General features: G+C 59.0%; 2 protein-coding genes across 2 annotated transcripts in view; one reads left to right on the top strand and one right to left on the bottom strand.

The window, feature by feature from the left end:
* TMEM255B (transmembrane protein 255B) overlaps positions 1 to 7,066 on the top strand; it is a 39,680-nt gene extending 32,614 nt beyond the window's left edge. The window contains exons 8-9 of the mRNA XM_045060257.1: positions 1,526 to 1,669; positions 6,020 to 7,066. Of these exons, the coding sequence (XP_044916192.1) occupies positions 1,526 to 1,669; positions 6,020 to 6,154 (279 nt within the window). The 3' untranslated portion in view covers positions 6,155 to 7,066. The remainder of the gene's footprint in view (positions 1 to 1,525; positions 1,670 to 6,019) is intronic.
* Positions 7,067 to 13,229: 6,163 nt separating this feature from the next.
* GAS6 (growth arrest specific 6) overlaps positions 13,230 to 23,659 on the bottom strand; it is a 33,460-nt gene continuing 23,030 nt past the window's right edge. Inside the window, exons 8-15 of the mRNA XM_023253536.2 lie at positions 23,411 to 23,532; positions 22,900 to 23,018; positions 22,504 to 22,693; positions 20,650 to 20,814; positions 19,320 to 19,488; positions 16,496 to 16,668; positions 14,727 to 14,955; positions 13,230 to 13,695 (exon numbers count right to left, since the gene is read on the bottom strand). Of these exons, the coding sequence (XP_023109304.2) occupies positions 13,541 to 13,695; positions 14,727 to 14,955; positions 16,496 to 16,668; positions 19,320 to 19,488; positions 20,650 to 20,814; positions 22,504 to 22,693; positions 22,900 to 23,018; positions 23,411 to 23,532 (1,322 nt within the window). The 3' untranslated portion in view covers positions 13,230 to 13,540. The remainder of the gene's footprint in view (positions 13,696 to 14,726; positions 14,956 to 16,495; positions 16,669 to 19,319; positions 19,489 to 20,649; positions 20,815 to 22,503; positions 22,694 to 22,899; positions 23,019 to 23,410; positions 23,533 to 23,659) is intronic.

Below are 23,659 nucleotides of genomic sequence, written 5' to 3' on the forward strand. Positions count from 1 at the left end.
AATCATCTTGAGGAATGCAGGAGCTTCATGAGCAGCCCAGGCGGCAAGTCCTCACACACGGCCGGCCCGGGCAAGAGGGTGGACCCGCCGGGGCCAGACCGGCACGCACGGGAGAGAGAGCAAGGCCAGGCTGGGCCCCCAGCGTCCCCCGCAGAGGGCTGCCCATGCCAACCCCAACCTGCCCACCCTCCCGAACCCCGAAATGGCACAAGCACAGAGTAAGGTCCAGCGAGCCCCACTCCAGCCCACGGCATCATCTGCACCCCTTACCCTGTGACCAGCCCTGTGGGCCCAAGCCCCCAGGCCACCAGGGGCAGCTGTTCCTCCTACCGGATGTCCCCCACCCCTGCACACCAGGCCTTTGTCCCGGGATGCTCTGCGCACACCCTCTCCCCCCAGCACACCAAGCCTCCATCCCGTGATGCTCTGCGCTGCCCCCCGCCCCCCTTAAACACCAGGCCTGGGTCCTGTGATGCTCTGCGTGCCCCTCGGCATGCACAGCTCCGGTCTGCCCCGACAGCCCTTAGCTCAACCTGGCACACACAGTAGGCACGCAGTAGGGTTTGTTCATGGACGTGGCAGCAGAGCGGTCAGGCCCTCGAACCTAGCCCTGAGTTTTCTGTCTTCCTTCTGCACCCTTATTCGCCCCTCAGAGTGTGCAGAGGTGGCCTGGGCGGGCGGGGCCAGGAGGTGGCAGGTGCCAGACCTTGGAGCTCCACCTCCAGGGGCCTGCAGGTGCGGGCAGACCTGGGTGCCCTCTCTGCTTCCAACTGCTCCCTCCCCTCTGCTCGTGCCCTGCACTCCCACTGCTCAGGACCTACCTCCGCTCCCCATCAGTGGGGGTGGTGAGTTTCCAGATACGCTGTCGGCAACCGAGGCCCCTTCCTGAAGCATGGGGCCTGCCTGTGGTGTCAGATGGGAATCCAGGTCTGTCCTGGTGGGAGGGATGCACCTCAGGTCCGGGAGCCCTTGAGCCACCTTCTGGGGAGGGGTCTGTCCTACGGCCCCCCCTTGGGGCCACAGGTGGTGGATGGCCCAAGTCCTGTTTTCCTCTGGAGAGTTGGAACCATCTGGGTGAGCTAACAAGAGCAGGGCCCTGAGGGGCTGGGACGCTCTGGTGTTATTTGCACATCTCTGGAAATCCCCACGACCATGCGGTCTAACCCTGTGCTGTGCTGCCTGGGGAGCACATGTGGGGGGTCAGCCCTCCTGCCGCTGCAGCTGGGCAGAGACTCCTGGGACACGAGGTCTCTGGAGAGGAGAAGCCAGCATTTTCCTTGCCTTTTCAAATAGAAACCAAAGAGATCCTGGCCTCATCTGGCATCTTGGTGGGTCCCTGGGACAAATAGAAAGGAAAAATAAGCCCTACTTTTAGGTGTTTAGTTTTGATCTGAGGGCATGGTCTCTCACTTGCAGGTGTCAGATGGGGATGGTATGTGGATGGGGCTCTGCAGGCTTGAAGCCAGGGGCGCCCACCTTCCGGAGGGCCGCTGACACGTGTCCGTTCTCTCCATTCTTTCGGCAGGTCCCTCTGTCCCAGCTGGCCTACAGCCTCTCCGCTGCACCCCAGATCCTCTGCAACCCTGCCCAGCAGGTCCTGGCCTACACGGGCTTCTGCCCGCCATCCGCACCCCTCCCCACCTGCTCATCCTACCCTCTGCCTCTGCAGGTAGGCTCAGTATCTCCTGGAGGAAGCCCGTGTGCTCACATTGTGGGCAGTGGTCATCTAGGACAGCCGTGGTCAGATGAGACATGAATGGGGGCTCAGGTTGAGGGAAGATGGGGGCCCACAGCCTTCCCTGCCCCCAGTTTAGTAACGGGGTGGCGAAGCCAGCCTGGACTGGTGAGAGGGCTGGGAACGATGTGAGGGGGGCATGGTGGACAACTCCAACTGTCCCCACCCTTCCTGACGTTTGGGGCTCCTTTGCTCCTTGTGGCCCTGGTGACCCAGACTTTGGTGTTGCCCGGGCTGTGAGCCTTTTCTGAGCCAGGTCTGGGTCCTGCAGAAGTTCCCACCATGTCCTAGCCAGCCGCGGAGGCCTGTGAGTACTTATTTAGGGGGAGCCGTGAGCCTTGCCCCCAGCCACACCTCACCCCCAGAAGTGGCCACCTCATAGGGCAAACCCAGCAGGACATGCGGGCCTTGGGGCTGTGTGGTGGGGGTGAGCCCTTGTCCCCGGATGGGTGCTCCCCTGGGGCTCCAGTCTTGGCTTTGTTGGGGAGCCCACGTGCCTGCCAGCTGGCCACCCTGGGGCACAGAGGCCTCACCAGTCTGCCAGCATGAGCAGCTGGGCGTGGGTGCGGGGGGCTCTCTGGAGCCCAGGACGTGGGGTGCATCACGCAGAGGAAGGGCCGGCTGGGGCAAGCTGAGTGGTGTTCGGGCCTCCTGGTCCAGCAGGATGGGCCCCTGTTCCACGTGCCTTGACCATGAGGCTGGTGGCTGTGCTCTCTGGGAGTGGGTGTGTGTAGCCTTCGAATCCCGAAGGTGACCCGACCCAGCAGTATCCCCAAAGCCCAGCCCCCTCTGGTCTCTGCAGGGACAAGCCATGTGGCACCCCCTCCCTCCCAGAAATCATCGGCCGGGTCCTGAGTGATGCCAGGCCCTGGTCCTATGGGGACACTAGGGTGCTCGCTGCTGCGTCCATGTGAGGCCCTCCTCGAGGGGTCCAGAGAGTCTTCTCCACATCTGTGACACGGGGAGGGATGAGATCAGGGCTCAGGAAATGACAGTGTTTGCTCACAACCCTATAGCGCTCACCCCCAAGGACAGGCACCGCCCTGAGGCACCGGACACCGCCTTCCCAGATGCCCAGGTGGCCACATGTGGCAGCATTATCTTCCCAGGAGCATCGCCCACATCTGCCCTTGGGTATCCCCTCTGGTCCCCACCATGGTGAGGACCACGTGGCCTTGGCCGTGGCCTGTGTCCTGAAGGCTCTGCTCTGCCTCCCCATCCCCTTAGTCTGCCAAACCCAGAGCGTGAGACCCACAGCTGTAGGGAGACTGGATCCGTGGGCGCTGGGCCCCCTTTGGTGACCAACCACAGTGCCGTGTCACCCACCCGAGTGTAGGCAGGACTGGCCCAGGTGTGGCTCATCCGCTCCAGGGAGGGGAGGCGTGGCCCTGAGCTGTGGTGCGTGCTGTAGGGTGGGAGGCAGTCCTGCCAGGGCCCTGGCCCACGTCCGACGTCTCCCACAAGCTTGGCCCCGGGTGCACCCCAAATGCCAGGCCTGACTTGCCCTGGCGGCCTGCCGGTCTTTGGGGCAGGCAGCTGCGGGGGGCCCTTGCCGAGTCTGTGTCCTGACCTCAGGCCCCGGGGCCTGTGTCCTGCTCTTACAGGTTACGGTGCGTCTCCTCAGCAGACGTGCTCCTTGTGGAGGTGGGCATGGCGGGGGCCTTCCACGTGTGGCAGTGGCCTTCCACGTGTCGGCTTTATTCCTGTGCCACATTCCACCCCCAGTCACCTTCAAGGCCTCTGGCTTGTCGCAAACACAGATGCTCTCTCTTTGCCCCGGGGGGCCTGGGTCCTCCCCTGCCTCTCTAGCCTCCATCTGCAGCATGCACGGGGGCGTAATTACATACGTGTCCACGCCGAGATCTGGGGAGATGACCGGTCAGGGGCCTCCAGGTGTCCCCCGGGGAGAGAAGCAGAGCCAAAGCGGTCTCTGTGACCAATGGAGAGGGAAACGGGGTGCTCCAAGTGCCGTCATTGGCAGCAAAGTATACCCCACGCAGTAGCAGGGAGTAGACGGTGGTCAGGAGCAGCGGTAGTCAGGGCTGTTTGGAGCCATTCGTCAAAAGGAAGACCTTAAAGGGACCTCACCTCCCTGCTCCCCAGGTTGCCTGGCCAGGACAAGCAGGATGGCTCGTCTGCTTCCCTGATGGGGCTGCCTGTGTGGACAGAGCTGTCCCAGTGGGGCCTGTCTGCCAGTGGGGTCTGTCTGCCAGAGCTGTCCCAGTGGGGCCTGTCTGCCAGTGGCCCCAGTGGGGCCTGTCTGCCAATTGCTTCCTCATAGCAATTTCCTTGGTGATCTGTAGTGGTTTAGTCTGTGGTTCATGGTGGTTTAGTCTGTGGTCTGTGCTTACTCTGTTGTTGGTGGTGGTTTTCTCTGTGGTCTGTGGTGCTTTAGTCTGTGGTTCATGGTGGTTTAGTCTGTGGCCTGTGGTGGTTTTGTCTGTGGTCTGTGGTGCTTTATTCTGTCCTCTGTGGTGGTTTATTCCATGGTCTGTGGTGGTTTAGTCTGTGGTTCATGATGGTTTAGTCTGTGGCCTGTGGTGGTTTATTCCATGGTCTAAGGTGGTTTAGTCTGTGGTTCATGATGGTTTAGTCTGTGGTGGTTTTGTCTGTGCTCTGTGGTGGTTTATTCCATGGTCTACGGTGGTTTAGTCTGTGGTTCATGGTGGTTTAGTCTGTGGTCTGTGGTGGTTTAGTCTGTGGTCTGTGATGGTTTTGTCTGTGGCTTGTGGTGATTTACTCTGTGGTCTCTGAGCTGCTCATTTCCAGTGGAGGGCAAGTGGATATAGGCATGGGAGAGACTGGGAGCTACCGGCAGAACACAGGGAATGTTCTCTAGAAGTTTGCTTTGTCCCCCCACAGTCAGAAGGGAGAAACAGAGGTGGGCAGGTCCCTGACCATTGGATTCTGAAGCCCATGCTGTCGACTCTGAGCAGGGTGGTATTCCTGGGTTCATCTATGGCCTGTGAGGGCATTCTTCTTCCAGAATCCTGAGATCCCAGGGCCCCTGGGGAAGGGGAGCCACAGTCCAGGAGGCTGACCTCTCAAGAGCCCCTGGCACTGGTGGGTGGGGAGTAGAGGGGCCACAGCAGGGCCAGGAGATCAGGGCTCTTACACACCCTGGGTATTTCATAGAGGGGACTTCTAGCTTTATTTATTTACATACTTGTTTTAAGTAGACACTCCTTTTCTTTTGTTTTTAAGGTTTATTAATTTATTTTGAGAAAGAGAGAGAAAGTGAGAGGGACAGATAGAGAGGGAAAGAGAGCGAATCTCAAGCAGGCTCCACTCTGTCACATGGAGCCCAGTGCGGGGCTGGAACTCACAAACTGTGAGATAATGACTTGAGCTGAAACCAAGAGTCGGACACTTAACCTCCTGAGCACCCCCCAAGGTGCCCCTTAAGAAGGCATTTCTAACCATTAGAATTCAAGGGGGAAAATTTAAGAGCTTTGTTGGTAGGTGGAGAAAAACTGGAAATTTTATTGATTTAAAATATGCGCCATACCCAACATTTTTGTTCTCAGAATCACTTTTACTTGAGTCTGTGTGTTAGTAGAGGTTCCTCAGGGAAACAGAACGGATAGGATTGTGTGCATATACAGATGATACAGATATTGATACACAGAAAGAGGCAGAGAGACAGAGACAGACAGAGACTGAGAGACAGACACAGGCAGAGAGACAGAGCCCTGAACGTCCAGGCCAGGACAGATGTAGGCTGCAGACCAGGGAAAACAGATCTTGCACGTCTGGTCAGTCTGGAGGCCGAGCCCCTCTTCCCAGGGAATTCAGTCTTTCTCTCTTATGAGGGAAATTCAGCCTTCAACCGATTGGACTGATGTAAATGTCAATCACATCTGGAAATACCTTCGTAACAACATCCAGACTGGTGTTTGAGCATCTGTGCACGAAGGCCTGACCAAGTGGACACCTGAAATTAACCATTGGGCTATGATGAAAATGTTGATGTCTTATATTTTCCTTCAAATACGAAGTGCTGGGGAGCCCAGAGCACTGCCCACCCCCCCCCCAGATGCTCTAGGCAGCATCTTCCTTGGACGTTGCGTGGCCAGGAGCTAGGAATTCGGGAGATGGGCACCCCTGTAGGCGCTGCAGGCTCAGAGTGTGTGCCCGGGAGGCCCCTGTGGTCCGATCAGGGGGCCTGCGTAAGGCGGATGGCCCTGGGTGTGGAAGGAGCCCAGGCCCCAGGAAGGCTCTGTGTAGACTGTGTGTGGGGCTGGCCCCTCCGCCGACTGAGGACGCCTTTCTGTTCTGTTACAGCGCTGTGGCCATCTCCCAGCCTCGACTCCCAGGGACCCTCCTCTGTCTGAGGATTTGCAGCCTCCCAACGACCCCCCTCTCTGTGCTCTAGCCCACTTCCTTCCAGGAGAGAAGCCTCCCCCCTACACTCCCTGACACACAGGGGGTAGATTGAAAAATAGGTTTTTGGTTAAAAAAACAGCCGCTACAAACCCTGCTTCTGTGGCCAACCTCCTAGAGACGTCAGGGGAATGTTCCAGAAGTCCACACCCTCTCTCCCCTCCTGGGTGAATCCATGGGCAGAGAGGCCAGGACCAGTGGTGGGGACGGAACCCCAGGTGACTGAGACCCCCCAGGCTGCACCTCTGTTCGGCCACCCAGCCCAGAGTGTAAGCTGGACACTAGACAGATCCAGCGTGTCCACCTGGAGCCCCCTTGCTCTGGTCCTCTGTCATCGCTCGCTAAAAAGCTGCTTCCTCACTGTCCTCTTAATGAGTTAGTTATTATTTTGCAAAGGGAATACGGCTCAGCATACCCTGTGTGAGGATCATGTTTCAAGGACATGTGTTGTATGTTCACATGTTTATATGGTGTCCTCAAGAAGTGCATGGTCTCCATGCTCAGAGCTGTGCTCTCTCGGCATTTACTTGCTGGGGATAAAAAGATGCTTTGGCTCAAATTCCAGCACTGCTTGTAAAGTGTGTGTTCGCTGAGGTCTGTGCACGCTGTGTCCAAACCTGCCGTCCCACCTGCAGAAAGGCTTGCTATCCCAGGCCACCTGTTTCCTACTCAAGGCATCTGGACTTCCAGCTGCCGCATGTGGGGTCCCCCTTGCCTGCAGGGCAGATGCCTCTAACTCCAGCCTCTGTGTTCCGAGTGACCCCTGGGGTGCGCAGCTCCTGAGGCCCTTCCACAGAGCCTGGAGTGAGCTCTGACTTACGGACCAGCACTAGTGACCTAGGCACCTGGTGCAGCCGGTGGGCACACCCCTGGGAAATGACCAAATCCTGGTTGAGTGACAGGCCCGAGTCCTAAAGTACAGTCCTGGGTCACTGGGGAAAAGAGATAAGTCAGTGGGAGGGGGGTGTGTGGGAGGGGCGACAGGAGGGGGAGGGCGAGGGGGAGGGAAGAAAGGAAAAAAAAGGAGAGGCTGGTAAGGAGCCACGGTCTCAGGCCCCCCCTGCTGGCTGAGAACGCAATTCCAACAGACCTTATCCTCAGCCTGGTGCAGAAACGCCTCATCCTGTTGTCTGAGGACACGGAAAGCTTTCTCTGCAGAAGGTGCCACCTGTGTGGCGTGCGGGCGACACGGTGGGCCAGGCCACGGAGCTGGCTCGTTGGCTTGGTTAGAACAGCAGTTTGCTCGGAGCCGCCTTTGGCTACCGTGAAGTGAGGCTCCTGCACCCTGACGGGGTGGTGGCCCCGCACAGCCCTGCGCAGACTTCCTCCTGGAGGGGGGAGGCGGTGCCCACCCTCGGGGTTTGCACCCCGGAAACAACAGCTTTGTCCTTCAAAGGAAGTCCCGCTTATTAGTGGCAGGCAGGAAACAGGGCCGTGTCCTGGCCCGCAGGCAGCCTGCGCTGGGGGATCTGAGGAACGGACACAGAAGGGGGGCCCGGGCACCAAGGCCTGAACCCCAGGCCTCTGTCTGCAGCTGCTGCATCTGGAGCCCCCCTCATCTGCCTGGAGTTTAGGAGCCAGCACGGTCTGGCCAAGTCGGGGGGCCTTGGCAGTCTGAGGGGTTGGACCCACTTGGTGAATTCTCTGCCGTGTGGGTGCCTGCACGGGGAAGAGAGGCTGGCCCCCAGCCCTGCCCTCCTCCCCCCCAGCACCCACTGGGCCTGTGGGCTCATGTGCGCCTCCCTGGGCCTGGGGCTCCTGCCTCATCAGGACCTGCCCTGCTTGGAGGCCGCAGAGCCACTGGGCGGCCCACGTGGCCGCAGGCCGCTGTCGACTGGAGCCGGGCCGCCAGCTCCAGACGGCATCCAGGTGCCATGAGACACAGGGACAGCGTGTGACCTCTGCGCTCGACCCGGTTAGAGCCATGTGGCTGTGTCACTGGTTCCCAATATTGTTGATGCCAGCGTCACCCAAACAGCTTCTATCTGCCCTGTGAGCCTTAAACTGATAAAATCTATCAACTCCGGGGCCAGCGGTCTGGCTTTTGCCCACAGGAATGTCTTCATCCTGGGCCCTGGCCACAAAGAATGTGAACAATTCAACTCCCAGCCTGGTGGTGGCTTCAGGCTGCCCCTCAGTCCCCAGGACAGCACCTCACCCCTGCACGCTGAATGTGTCCCCACCTGACACCCCCCCCCCCCCCCGCCAGTCCCCAGGACACCTCCTCAACCCTGCACATGCCTGCCGGTGCCTGGCCTGCAGTGCATTCTGGGTACCATCCCCTGAGAGAACCCACCTCTGCCAAAGTCTTTCCCTTTACGTGGACAGACCCTGGCCAGTCTCTGCCTGAGCGTAGATGCTTCGTGGGACCTGGCCTGGCAGCTCTGATGGGGTGGGTGTTGCTGGGGCCTCTCCCTCAGCCCCTCCCTCTACTGAGCTACCACACTTTCTTGAACACTGACTGCTGTTGGCACTCAGCAGACCCCAGCTGGAGGCTGGGTACAGGGCTCCCTGTTGGTGTGATGGAAACGTTCTGGAACCAGATGGTAGTGATGGTTGCATAGTCTTGTTAATGTATAAAACCCACTGACATGTACGTTGGTGAAGGGGGAGTATTATGGCATGTGACTTGTATTTCAGTGAAAAGGGGGCAGAAAAGTACGGTATCAACCCACGCGAAGCACGCGGAGCAGAGCCAGGAGTGTGGCACGTGCCTGGTTCACAAGAACAAAACCCTCATCACCGTGAAGAACGACTCTTGGCTGAGCAGATGCCCTCCGAGCTGCAGGGGAAATGCTCGGCCGAGCTGCCATCTGCCCTACAGAAAGAGGAAAAGGTCTAGGAGCAGAGGCCTCGTTCAAGTCGTGGCTTCCCAGGTGCCCATGTTACATGTGCAGGTGTGTCCTCTTCCTGTGTCCTACCTAAAGCCATTGAATTATGGAATTTAATATACACGAAAGAATGCTTAACACACAGGCGGTGCTGCTGACACAGAAGGGATAATGAGACGGGCCAGGAGTTCAGGCGCCCCAGAGCCCAGTCGCTCCCTCCTCTGCCCCAGTGCGGGATTTTGTGTGGACATGTTTCCAACTCCTTTGGGTCAATGCCAAGGAGCGTGACTGCTGGACCGGGTGCTAAGAGCGTGTTTGGCTTTGTGAGAAGCCCCTGGACAGTCTGGCGAGGCGGCCGCACCGTTCCGCACTCCCAGCAACACAGAGCAGGGCTCCTCAGGGCGCTGTGTGTGCAGCGGGGTCCCCGTGGGTGTGTGGCAGGGTCTCCTGGTCATGTCCGTGTGCCGTCCCTGTCCCCGGACAGCGAGGAACGCTACTCGTGTGCTCAGCTGTCAGCTGCGTGCCTTTTGGGGTGTCTGTTAGGGTCTTTGACCCATTTTTTAACGAGTTGTTTTATTGTTGAGTTTTGAGAGTTCTTTGTATATTCTGGATCTCAGTCCCCTACCATATGTGTCTTTTGCAAATACCTTCTTCCCAACTATGCTTGTCTCCTCCTTCTTCTGATGCTGTCTTCTTCAGAAGTCTTTGCTCTGTTGGAGTCCAGCTTGTCCATTGTCTTTCACGGATGGTGCCTTTGGTGCTGTGTCTACAAAGTCATCGCCGTGCCCAGGCCACCCAGGCTGTCTCCTGTGCCCCCATCTGGGGCGCTATACTTTTGTCTTTTCCGTGTAGGTATGTGATCCACTCTGAGTTGTGAAGGTGTAAGGTCTGTGTCTGGATTCATTTCTCGGCGCGTGGACGTCCAGACGCTCCCGTGCCATTTGTGGAGGGGACTGTCTATATGTCTATATGGATTCCTTTGCTCCTTTGTCAAAGACCAGTGACTGTGCTGTTGTGGGTCTGTCCACGGGCTCTCTGTTCGCTCCACTGACCTGTCTGTTCTTTCGGCAGACCCAGCCTGTACTGACCGCTGCAGCTTTGCACAGGTTTTGAAGTCAGATAGCCTTGGCCTTCTAACTTGCTTCTTCAAGTTCTTGATTTTTAGTGTAGCTGAAGTTTTACATCTTTTCCTGTTATTGGAGCATTTTGTGTTTTATTTAAGAAATAGTTCTCTACTTCAGGTCATGGTAATTCTCTTCTGTCACAAGGCTCAGACTAGTCCGTGTAAACGGCCACAGAGTAAACATTGCTGGTTTAGGGGGCCAGGAGGTGTGTGGCAACCACTCGGCAGTGCCATTGGGGAGCAAAAGCAGGTGTAGACATGTGGCTGTGTTCCAGTGAGCTTTATTAACAGAGAGAGAGGGGTGGACCACACTGGGCCCACAGGCTGTAGTTTCACATTTTTAAGTGCTTTATAAATTACTTTTAGATTTAAATATATTCTCTACCTTGTGTTATGTGAGATGGAGGTAAAAATTTCCTTTATCTTTAATGCAGTGGTTTCAACAGGGATGATTTTGCACCTGGGGGACATGTGGCAGTGTCTGGGAGGGTTTTGATGGTCATGAGTGCTGTGGCCAGGCCGGGGGGTGCAGCCAGCTCCCAGACGGCAGGGATGCCACTAAATGACCCAGAATAGCCCTGCTCGTAAATAAGACTCCCAATCAATAGTATCCTAAACACACAGAACAAAAAACAAAATTATTGTGGCTCTTCTCATTAAAAGCAAAAAAGCACCTTAGACCATAAATGTGTAGACAGCATAATCCATTCCTCACTCTATCTCCATGGTGCAAAATCAAGTGTGTCCTATCCTCCTCCATGAGGCAGATTCAGGCTCATCCAGCCCCACGTCCATGGCCCACAGTCAGGGTCCCCCCAGCCCTGCGTCCACGGCCCACAGTCAGGGTCCCCCCAGCCCCGTGTCGGTGGCGCACAGTCAGAAGGATGGAGCTCCGTATGCTGCAGACCCCTCAGCAGCTGGCCCCCCTGGACTGGGCAGAGGTGAGGACACCAGTCTGCCGGCACAGCTGGGGAATGCACCCTGCCCTCAGCTCCGTGCTGCTACCTATGGGCTTGTTCTCGGCAGCAGGGGTTCTGCTGGTGTAGTCTCAGGAGACACATTTGTGCCCATGTCTCCCTGGACAGAAGAGGACTCCATGGTGGTCAGAATCCCCCTGAGCCATGGCCTCTGTTGTGCGTGTGCTCTCAGCTCTGGCTGCCCTGGTCTTCTCAAGAGTTTGGGGCTGGCTTGGGAAGCATTCCACAGGAACATTCCAGAGCTGCCTCCACAGTGAGGGAAGCCAGACAGCACCAGGGGAACGGTGCAGTGACAAGCCGATCCGGCCCCAAAGCTGCTTTGGGCTCCCAGGGCCTCATGAGACCAGCTGGTGGGCAGTACGGGCTCTCCTGGGGGCGACAGGCAGAACTCGTTTTCCACACTGAGAGTCGCTGGTGCTGGGGTAGTCTGGCTTGCAGGGGTGGTGGTGGTGGGGGCCTTCCTGCCTGTTGAGCAGGCAGCGTCCAAGCCTTGGTTGTCCTGGTCAATGCCAAACCCCCAGGAACTGAACTCTCACCCCCCAGATGGACAGTGTCTCCAAGTCCTGGCCTGACCAGCTCAGCCCCACCCGACCACCTGCCCGTTCCAGAGCCCGTGGATGGACTTGGGGTCCCCATATGGTGCAAGCTGGCATGCCTGTCCACCCTGGTCACAGACCACAGAGCAGCCCGTGGACACGTGGCCTTCAAGGTCATGGTTCCCCCGCATCCCTTGTTTCCCGTGTGGAAACCTAACTGAAGAGTCTCAGACTAGTTTTTTCAAGTCCTGAGTCAACAGAACTTGCGCCCTGATGCTGCCACTCAGGAAAACAACAGAAAGGACGCAGCCGGGAGGGCAGTGGTGGTTGGGCCGGGGAGTCCCAGGGACACAGTGAATGTGCTGGGACTAGTGGCCACCCTACGTGGCCAGGCCTGCCTGCCAGAGCCTGTGGGCCTTGCCGCGTCCTTGCCCTGGACCTGCGGCCTTCTGCAGTTACCTCCAAGGTGAGCTTGGTCCGGGGAGGGGTCCCTGCGGGCAGGTGTCTGTGATGGCCATCAGCTCCCTCACTGAGTCCTGGAGAGCCCTCCAAGGGCAGGCCAGCTGTGGGTGCACAGGGATACTCCCCCCGCCCTCACCAGGGTGCAGTGGGGGGGTCACCCGGCTTGCCGGTCCATCAGGGACTCCTGGCACAGTGCTCGAGGCCATAACGTTTTCTAGAAATCTGGAAAGAGGCCTCTCTGCTTCCAGTGGTGCACGGCTCACTTTGCCTCTCGTGTGAGGATCACTGAGCCCTGCTTCCTCCGGCTTCTCTTGCTTCTCTCTGGGTCAGGTGGTGACTTAGACTCATTCAGCACAAGAGACCGTTCGGTGCTCGGCTGATAGAGCTTTCAGGGATCACTCTGTCCCGGGGAATGACAGGCTGGGGGACCCTCGGCCGCCATCTGCAGGGCAACATGTAAAAGGAAACCCAGAACCTGCCCCGCAGCCCAGAACATTCTCTGGTGTTCGGTGTTTGAAGAAAAAAAATCTCAGTCTTGAGGAGACTGTCATTGAGCACGACGCCCAGCGGACACTGAAAACGTCCCTGGCACATTCTGCATGAACACCACATGGCCACCGGCCACGGGGCGGGCGCCCTCCGGTGACCATGGCGTTGGGCAGACAGACATGCTGTAGCCCTAACCTTGGCGCTACTCTCCGCACCCCCACCCCCCGCCAGGCCTCGGTGACTTTGGTGCGTGCTGACAGCTCTGGGGCCCCAAGTGTGTTTTCCAGGGGGGGTCTTCCTGGGCTCAGTGGGCTAGGGGTCATCGCCTCCACTCCATCTCCTGGTGCCGATTCCAGCAGCCCCACCGCAGAGCAGCGACCTCCCGGAATAGAGAAAACAGGGATTCCCTTTACATACAGAGAAAGAGGGAGGCTCAGAGGTGAATGGGTTTGTCTGGGGGAAAAGCAGCAGGTGCTGGCCGGCCTTGATGCTGGAGGAGTGGCCAGGGCCCCCTGCCTCTGCCTGGGTTGCACCCACGGCACAGAGAGCAAGGTGGCAGCTCCCAGAGCCAGGGGCGGTTGAGGGGTGGTGGAGAGGGCACCTGGGGCAGAGGCTGGCACTCGGGACCCTGTGCTGCTGATGCCGGCTGCCAGGCACTAATGGGCAAAGACTGGAGCTGGCAGCACAGTTAGAAACGGTTCTGTAGATGTTTTATTTTTCCATGTTTTCAGGCAAGAAAGAAGCATTTGGTAATAAAAATAACAGAATTATTTTCCTGGGTCTGCTCCGGTGAGCACCAGCCTCCTGCCTCCGGCCTCCTGCTAGGAGGCTTTGGGGGTTGGGGCTGAGGCTTCGGGTCACTAATACTAGTCCCCTCAACTATTTACACGTATGTTACAAGGCAAAGAACAGTCTCGGAGAAAGCGGCCTGCAGGGGTGCGGGGTCCGGAGAGGCTCACGGGGGCAGGTGGGTGGGGTCACTGCGGCCTTCTCTTCCTGCTGCTCTAGGGGCTGGCCTGCTCGACGGGGGGGCAGGAGTGTGATGTGATGTCACTGTGCTTGTAGGCGGCCTCGTCCAGGTCCAGCGTCTGCTGGTTGACCTCCAGGGTCATGCAGCCGCGGTAGAAGGCCGTGACTGGCGCTGAGGTCACAGGCACGTCTGGGCCAGTGGGGAAAGAACAAACAGCATCTTAGCAGGCGAGCCACCCGTCCATCTGGAGCCTGGGCGGCCCACCCACCACGTCCCCCGCCTCGCTGCTGCTCCCAGGCACCCCTGGGCCCCTCTCCGTCCTGGCCTTTTGTCCTCAAGGGCACGGATTCCTTTCTGTCCAGAACAGCACCAGCTCGGCCAATGCCCACAGGCACCACTGAACACCCGGACAGGTCCCCAGGAAGTGCACACGAACAGTCACATCAGTAAATCAGTGTTATCTCCTTCTTGGCCCAAATGAGTCACTCAGACTGCGGGGTTCCCAGTCCATCGTCTTCAAGAGCTTGTTTGTTAAAACTAAATGGAGTGTGTGTTTGGCAGCCAAGGCAGGAATCGTGCGTTCTGCACAAAGGAGAAGCTGCACTGGGCTGTGCGGGGGCACACGTCAGCCTTTCCACCACCTTTCTACCACTTTGTCCCGATCACTTGGCTCACGGCCACGGGCAGTCACGTTCTGCCTGGTCAGGAATGGGTCCCCAGTCTGCAGGAGGTGGCCGTATGCCAGCACTTCCTGGGGCACAGAGGACTCTGTCCCCAGAAGCTGCATGTTAGGACAAGGAGGCGGGTTGGTGAGGGCCTTGGCCAGAGCCTCTGTCTGACACATGCTCAGGTGGGCGCTCTTGGAGGACACAGGTGCAGCATGTTCAGGCTGACACCCGTCCCCACTAAGCATGGTCTCAGACTCAACCCCTGAACTGCCCAGCTGGTGCTGATAAACACAGAGCCACCACAACGCCCGTCAAGAGGTGCACCTGCATTTTTCTCTTCCTCTAAAACACAAGTTCTTTCTGGACAGAAATGCCCTGGCCCAGTCTAGAGCCAGCACGTTGAGGACGGTCAGACAGCTGGTGTTCCTCCCCCTCCCCACCGAGCACCCCTCCTTCACCAAGTGCCCCTCCCCCCAGCACCCCTCCCTCCCAGAGCACCCCTTCCCCCCCTCCCAGTGCCCCTTCCCAGGTGTGCAGCCCCAGGAGCCCTACCTGGAAGTCCGCCAACAAAGGTGAGCACAGAGCCCTGTAGGTGCCTCTCGAGCACGGCCAGGCTCTCCTGCAGCCCCGCGGCGCTCACTTCGCTCTGGCCCCTGGTGCCGTCCACCTCCAGGGTGGCCTCACCCTTCTGCACAGAGACGGCCACTCGGTGCTCCTGGCCGTCACAGACCTTGATCTCCATCAGGGCCAGGGTGACTCCCTCCACAGCCAGGACGACCAGCTGTGGGGAGACATGCACCTGAGCAGGCCGGCCTCCTGCCCCGTCTCCCATCATTCGAGCCCTGGGGCAGGGGGGCGGGGGGGAGGCAGTGTCCCTGCAGCCTGCACTCTGCGGCCCACTGGTGCAGGACTCAGTTTCCAAGTGTGTAAGATGGGGGCGGGGGGGGCGCCACACCCTCCAGTCATCCAAGTGGGGGTGCTGCCAGTGTGGCCATGATCTGGAAGTGGGACGTGGCCACTTCCTCGACGTGAAACTGCCCCATAGGCCACAACGCAGTGGTGGGAGGTGCGGGGCAGTAAGTGCAAGCATCCCAGAAGGCAGCTGGCCCTATGCATATGGGGATGCTCTCACCAGACAGAACAGCCTACAACAGCCGGGAACAGAAACATGCTCCCACAGCAGGGAACAGAAACACACACTCCGGTAACGGTTCCGGAACAGAAACACACTTGGAACGGACATGCTCCAAAAGCAAGGAACAGAAACACGCTCTGAAAGCAGGGAACAGAAACACACCCGGAACAGACATGCTCCAAAAGCAGGGAACAGAAACACACACTCTAGTAACGTGGAACAGAAACACACTCTGACAGCAGGGAACAGAAACACACTTGGAACAGCCACGTTCCAAAATCAGGGAACAGAAACACGCTCTGTAATCAGGGAACAGAAACACGCTCTGACAGCAGGGAACAGAAACACATTTGGAACAGACACACTCCGAAAGCGGGGAAGAGAAACATGCTCTGACAGCAGGGAACAGAAACACACTTGGAACAGACACGCTCCGAAAGCAGGGAACAGAAACATGCTGTGACAGCAGAGTTTGGCCTGGTGTCTCTCATTCTGCACCCCGGACAGTGAGCACTATTGTGTGGGAGCGCCAAGCTGTTTGCAGGCAGGCTGGGGAAGGAGGTCTGGTGTGTGGACTGGTGTTCAGTGGTGGTGGGTCTGGATGTGGCCCTGCTACTGCCCGGTCCTGGGAGCCTAGGGCTGGACCATCTGGGGAGGCAGGCTGGCTCGGTGCGCATGCACCCTCCTGGTCAGCCGGGTCCTCATGCTTTAGATAGAGGCAAGAGCATAAAAGCTCCTTCCACAGCCTCCTCGCTGTTCCCTAGGAAACAGTGGGTCCCACATGGCAAGAGTCAGCGTGGCTGGGTGTGAAGGGTTGGCTGAACCCGGGGCTTGGCCTGCATCCCCCAGAGTTTTGGGCGGGCCTGCACATCTGAGCTGGCAAGGGAAAGTGGAAGCCTGAGTTTGTTAGTGAAGTGGTCACAAGTGTGAGTGACTGATGCACATCGTCCTAAATGGCCAAGTCGGCCGAGTGTCTGGTGGGAAGTGGCCCCGCCACACAAGTGCTCCCAGGCCGCGGCCCACACGGTTCTGACCACAGGTTGTGTCGGGTGACCTCGGGTCAACAGCGTCCCCGGCCGTGTGGCCGTTGGACTCGCGAGGGCCGCGTGACGCCGGGGCAGGGCTTCCCGAGACAGGAGCAGGGGACCCGCCCAGGAGGGGAGGCCTGGGCAGCAGTGAGTGGTACCTGCTTCTTGAGCTTCTTGGTGGAGTGGTAGTCAACCAGGGCCACGGAGAGGGCGACCACGCGGTCGCCGCCCACCAGCGCGAGCAGCACCCCTGTGTCAGTGGCGGGGCGGATCCAAGCCACGACCTCTATTTCCCAGGCTGCCTCGGTGCCAACGGCCGCGGACGTCCGAGCTGCGGTGAGGGCGGCACATCAGAAGGCGATCCGGGTGGGGCAGGACGCGGTGAGTGGGGGTGGCCGCGGAGGGTAGGCGGGGTGACCGTGAGAGGGCCGTCCCCGTGGGGGGTTCCTGACCTGGGCTCTGGGCCCCTGAGGAGCGGCTCCTGCCCCTCCCTGCCCGCTTTCCCCCCCCAGGATGGGCCAGAGCATCACCCGCAACCCCACCGCGCCCCGCCTGTGTCCCTCAGGCGGTTTGACAAGGTCGGAGGTGCTTGGAAGACGCTGCACCGAGCTCCATCCCCACAGACCACACGGTTTCGCGTGAGGCGAAGCATTGCTGCCATTCTACCACCTCAGCCGAGTGGCTCCTCACTTAGGCGCCTTATGTATACACGGCCTACGTGACGTCGTACGTGTGCTAAGTGTGTGGTGCAGAAACGATGCACGGGGGCCTGAGCCAAGGCGTGTCGAATGTCCCCACGTGTCCTGCGTGGACAGTTCCAGAAGACATATTTTGGTAGAAAGGGCTGGACTGTGGTTGTGTGAGGACAAATATTTCCTCCCTACACTTGAATCATCTGACGACCAGAAGCCCCTTTGCTCCGTGGTTGTAAGCGCCTTTGTCTCAGAAGATCTTCCAAGTCCTGACGAAGGAGCCCGTTCGGGCCTCTGGTGCCACAGCAGGGGCCGTATCCGTCGGAGCTCGGGCGCCCTGGCCACAGGCCGGCTGGCACCACAGTGAACCATGACCTGGCTCCTGGCTGCTTCCACTGGACTACAAGCACTGCAAATCATCTGTGCGTCCCCCGACCCTAAGTGGGGCTTGTTACAGTCTGTTCCTGATAATCATTCACTGAATCCAATGGGCGCAAAACTGGAAAAAGCAGCCAAAAAACAAAAACAAAAACCAGAGATCTTCTCCGTGGCCAAGTTTCACCTTTACTCTTGATGGAAGAGAGGAGTGTTTCCTGGCCCTGAATTTTCACCGAGACGGGACCGGTGCACTGGGGGGGGGGGGGGGGGGGGGGGCGGAATCTTCCAAGGCACTGGAGCCATGGCTGTGCTGAGAAGCCTTGGGGAAGAGGGTCTCCCCCTGAACTGCTGCTTGGTGCAGAGGCTGTGACTCTCAGGGAGGCTTCTCTGTTCTAAGATGCGACTGTCTGAGGTTATGAGAGACGCATCGAGTTCTAAGTGCCATCTGGCCTTTGCTGTCATAGAACTGACTGCCCCAAACCAGTCCGTGTGGACAGTGCACAGACCGTGGTATGCACAGGTCTGTGTTACAACAGAAAACGTCTGTGATACTCAGAAGAAAAGTAATGAAATGTTTTGTGATACCAGATTTTACCCTGAACATTATGATGATGTTCTACATCTTCCTGTTTAACAATGAGACCAAAGGAATAACGTGTATGTTGTTACCGGCTGGTTCTTTCCTCAGAAACACCTAGTACTTTTGACAATGAAAGCAAAGATACAGGTGGGGGGTGACCCAAGGTCCTGAGAGGACAGCCTGCCTCACTGAGGGTAGAGGAGTGGGCCCCCGTAGCCTCCCAGTGGGAGGGGTCATGTGGTCTGTGGTGGGGGTGGCAGATGGGAGCCTAACATAACCAGCTCGCCATCTGGGGAGAGAGGGTCTGCAGGTGGCCCGTGGAGACAGGGAGGACAGAGCCAGATCCAGATCCCAGGAAGGAGCCAGGGTGCACTGGGGGGGGGGGGGCCGCCTGGACCGCAGTGTTGGCTGGGAGCAGGGAGGCACCTGTGAGGCCACCAGACACACAGGCTGTGGATGTGGGGTGGGCGGGGGGGGGGCACCTGGGCCCGTGAACCCGCCAACAGGGTCCACACAGTCACGTGCATGTGCATTTTCCTGGGCCTGGTACCTGGCTCTCCTGATTCTCTGGGCATAGTGACAATAATTTAGGGCTCCAGGTCGCATGTGCTCAGGAAACAAGGTTAATTTTAAACCTAAGTAAGAGAGAGGAGGGAAAATCCCTTGGTCCCAGGGTCAAACAGAACCACTCAGCGGTCACCACTGGCCCACGCTGTTCATGCCGGCACCCTGAACTCTTTTCCCACCAGCTGGCGATCGAGAACGCACAGGATTTAGAACTTCAGTCCCAGGTAAAGTCTGTTTCTGAGACTGTTCCTCTGTCAGTATGAGCGGGTTGTTCGTTGTGTTGTGGACCTCCAAGGTGGCTGTGCCGCTCTTCTCTCCTTTAACACTAGAGTTCTCCAGGGGCCCTGAGATGGCCCCTGTGACTCCAGGGTGCTGCCCCTCAGGGTCCCCGGGATGGCCCCTGTGACCTCGGGGTGCTGCCCCTCGGGGTCCCTGGATGGTCCCTGTGACTGGGGTGCTGCCCCTCATCCGCTCCTCAGGATGCTCTGACTGCAGAGTCAGCCATGTTCCCCACAGCCGGCGTGGACACACCTTCACTCATCTCGTCCAAGAACCGTCTGTAGGCATCCTCTCAGATCCTTCATGTCCTCCTGCCTGCCCCGGTACCAGCACGGCCGCAGTCTTCTCCCATCTGTCCCGTCCTCCTCACTGGCTGACATGAGACCCAGAGTGGGAGCAGCCACCTGCGAGGTGGCTTCCCGCCTCGTGTGTTTCTCACTGCCTGTTGTCTGGAGGCCCAGCCCCAGCCCAGGAGCCCACACTTACTGTAATCGAGGCTGTAGAAGGCAAAGCCGGTCCCGGGGTAGAAGGACCCTCTCTCCGTCACGGAGAAACACTGCATCTTGGAGTTTGCTTTCACCGTTTCTTGGATGGTGGTGTCCTCGCCACTCAGCCAGTTCCAGCTCCTCATACAGCCATCTAGACGGGGGTTTATCTGGGAAGACAGAGAAATCCACGTGGCTTCCTGGGACCACAGAGACTCCCAGATACCATGACGAGGGGCCACGTGGTCAGAGCGTGGGATGCCCTCTGGGCTCAGGCATGTGGAAATCTGCCAAAAGATGAACAATTCCTACTTGTAAAGATGACTTATTTCCCTAAAGGGCTCCACACTGGACACGATGACTCCTTGCAGGAGGCCCAGCACTCGCGGCGGGTCCTCCTGCCGTGCGTCGTGCACGGATGCCCACCTTCTGTGGTTGCACGCTCACTCCCAGAGCAGAGCACTGGCCACCCCCGGGAGGACGTGGGACGAGGTGATGTGAGCAGTGGTACCTGGTACCTATGGAACTGAGTCCAGGGGCTGGGAGTGCCAATTCCAGTGCACCAGGCATGTGCTACACGCTTTGGAGCAAATCGGGTCACCCCTGCCTGTATCTGCAAAGTGAGGAGGCGTAAGCAACTGTGGGACCCCCTGGAATGGAGACTGGCACCCCCTACCGGGATTCCGACCACTGACGTCCACGCGCTGGGTGACGGGGAGATATCTACCAACCAGGGTGTGGGCTGTGGTGCAGGAAGGGTGAGGTCGGGCAGAGCTTCGAAGTGGACTAGTACTTACCTCTTCCACTTGGGTGGAAGTCCCAGCAGGACTAACAACCCAAATGTTCTTGGAAATTGTCAAAAAAGTTGACTGTGTTTTTTAATTAGAAAAAAGTTTTTTTTTAATGTTCATTTTTGAGAGAGACAGCGCACAAGCAGGGGAGGGGCAGAGAAAGGGAGACACAGAATCGGAAGCAGGCTCCAGGCTCCAAGCTGTCAGCACAAAGCCCAACGCGGGGCTCCAACCCACGAACCGTGAGATCTGAGCCAAAGTCGGATGCTTAACCAACTGAGGCACCCAAGGCACCCCTTGAGCGTTCTTTTTGCTCAAAAATAATTTCATTGTGTCTCATTTTTCATGCGAAATAGGCATTTTTATCATCACTTTAGATGAAAACTAAAGCTACTCTCACAGGGAGAGGTGGTGCACGCATGCTTGCTGACTTCTGGGAAGCCACCGCCTAAGCCTGGGAAGCACTAAACACAGCAGCTCGCGGGCTCGCCTGTCCTGATGGGTCCTGCACTCCGACTCCAGGCTGATGATGGTACTTACTGGCTGGACCAGGTCCTTCTCCTTGAAGGGAATGCCTCCCACGGTCAGGTTCAGATGATACAGTCCTCTGTCAAGCTGAAACAGGTCCCCGGCCACCGCGATCTTCATCACGGCATCCTTGTTCACCTTGATGACCAGATTCCGGTCCAGCTCCTCCACAGAGATCTGAAGGAAACCAGGGCCGGAGAGGCGGGGTGCACCTTCACCCGGGACCCCCGGCCCCGGGGCTCACCCGCACACCTCCCTGTCGCCGTGTGCCAACACAACCTCCCTCCAGCCGGGGTGAGGCTCCAGTTCCCAAAAGGCCCCCAGCACTGGCTTCTCCCTTTGCTCCTCCTCCTCCAAGTGAAGCCCCTCGAGCCGCGTCCCTTGCCCCATCCTGGCGCCTCTATAAGCCCTGCCGGGAGCTGCCTCCTGGGAGCAGGAACCCCGCCTGACATCACTGTTTTGGTGCCTCACTTCTCCCACCCGCAGGGGCCCCATCAAAGGCAGGGGGCACGTTTTTAACTCCCAGCAGGTAACTAAGTGTCTGGCACGGACCGGATGCTGTGCGTGAATTCACATGGACTCCAGAAGTTTGCATCTTTCCTCCTTTCCAAGCAGGAGAATGTAGAAACCTCTCTCTACACTCTGTGTTCTCCTAACCCTCCAGAGGTCCATCAGTTTCCTTTTTGGTTAAAACGGGAAACTTGTCGGTACTTGGGTCAGAGTGTGGTCAGGAGGACACGGTGTCCGTGAGGGGGCTGCAGGGGCAAAAGCAGGTCAGGAGGGGTGGCTGCAGGGGCTGCCAATGAGCCGACCCCGCTGACCCCACCCTGAGCGGCCAGTTCATGCACCGGGCGGGGGCAGCTGTGCCAGTCACCCGTCACAGGCCCTGCGTGCCCCAGCTTTCTCACCTGGGCGCCGCCCACCCCCCTGGACCCCACACGCCCCATGACCACAGGGGCCAGGCTGCCCGTTTGGAGCACGTGCCTCCCTGGGCCCTGAAGGAGGCCGCGTCCCTCTGGCTCCACGGTCTTATCTGGGCTTTGCTGTCGGCACCCCTCCCGCAGCTCCAGAGACCCTTGTGCTGAGAGCTTGGGAAAGAAGGAAGGTGGCCTTACTTAATAGGGTGGACGCCTTAGCAGATGACCCCAGTGTTTTTATTCAGAAAGTCCTATTTTAACATAGCTTTTAAAGGGCAAAAGGATGCTCTTCTCTCCCAGGTGCTTACTAAGAGCCCACTTCCAACCAGGGCCCTCCAAACTTCAGGAAGGGTCCTGTGTGTCAGGCTGCTGTGCAGGGGGGTGCAGGCAGGGCAGTGGTGGGACACCTGCCTCTGGGGCTCTGGGTGCTCAGGGCACTCTCCAGAGGGAGGTACCCGTATGTGAGTGCGCCTGGGTCTGGGCGGGAAGGGCGCAGGTCCCGGGATGCTGCGGACACTTGGGCAGGAGCCGTGCCTAGATTTCGGCCTTGGACCCCCAGCTTCAGCGCCACGGACATCCTGAGCTGGACAGTTTTCTGAGGTGGGGTGTCCTGTGCACTGCAGGGTGACCGGCAGCCCCTGGCCCCACCAGGAGCTGCTGTAATGGACAGAATGGTCTCGGGGACACAGCCAGGTGTCCCAGGAGGAATGGCCCATAGAGTGTGAACTTCCCAGGGGCCGGGGCCCATGCCACTATGTGTAGTGTTCACCAACTGTCGGGTGCCTAAGCGCACGAGCAAACCCCAGGCCCTCCCCAGGAGTCCCTATGCTGGCCAGGCTGTTTCCCAGGAGTCCCATACGCCGGCTGGGCTGGGGGCACGAGCAAACCCCAGGCCCTCCCCAGGAGTTCCTACGCCGCCCGGGCCAGGGGCGGGGGTGGCCACGCTCACCGTCTGCCATGTGCCATGGTTGATGACAGGCCCGCTGCTGGTGACTCGGCCGACACCACCGTAGCGGAGCTGCAGTTCCAGCCGGCCAGCCCGCAGGCCCAGCACGATCCAGGCGCTGTCTTGATGACCTCCAGCAAAGAACAGGACCCCTTCGGGGTCAAAGGTCCTGAAGTCGAATTCAGCGAGCAGCCTGAGGGCCAGCATGAGAATCATCAGGTGACACACAGGCCCCATAGAACCCAGACCGACACGGGCGGGCAGGCACCCCGGGACTCCTTCCCCAGCGCCAGAAGCAGGCCCCGCAGTGGTGGGTGTCCATGCTGACCCAAAGCCTGGACTTGGCAGCGGGCTGCCGTGGATGTGCCAGGACCGCGGGGGCTGCGAGCTGCCTCCCACCTGGTGGGCTGCAGCCTTTTGAAGCGCAGTCTGATCACGGGGGTCCCGCTGAACATGCGGCCCAGGTACAAGGACTTCACGCTTTTGGCCACATTGAAAGGCACGCAGGGCAAAATGTCCTGTGGAACGGGGGCGAGGAGTGTCAGGTGGGGCCCACCTGGTTCCACCCCTCCTGGCCACACAGGGCTTGTCAGGGTCGCAGGTCGAGCCCCCCTCAGCCACTCTGCCACCCAGGTGCATAAGCAGGAGGCAGATGGGCCCCCCAAATGTTGGAGTGGGATGAGCGGGTGTGGGCGCACCCCCAGTCTGGGGGCTCTGGCTGTACGCACACTGGGCAGGGCCTGCTTTGGGTGCAGGCTACCTGCTGGGCCGCGGGTAGGGAGCCGCCCTGGGGGTGTCACGCACAGGACAGACACGCCCCCCCCATCCCGCATCGCCACTGCCCTGGGTCACCAGCCCTCCTCCCTGAGAACGGTCTTCCCGAAGGGGGCGGCCGCCCCGAGGACACTACCTCGCAGGTGTTCATGTCCGGGGACAGCTTGAGGCCCCCACGCCCGTCACAGTGGCAGGTGTAGCCCCCTGGGGAGTTGACACAGGCCTGCTCACAGCGCCCCTCAGCACACTCGTCCACATCTGTGGCCACAAGGGAGATGGGCAAGCCTCACCTGTCTGGTCACACGTGCGGCGTGTTCTCTACGGGCTCCACAGCACGTGACTCAGGAGGCACCCACCCCCCACTGCGCCCACAGTGCTTCCCGGC

The sequence above is a fragment of the Felis catus genome, chromosome A1 (genome assembly GCF_018350175.1).
Source record: "Felis catus isolate Fca126 chromosome A1, F.catus_Fca126_mat1.0, whole genome shotgun sequence".
Classification (NCBI taxonomy): domain Eukaryota; kingdom Metazoa; phylum Chordata; class Mammalia; order Carnivora; family Felidae; genus Felis; species Felis catus.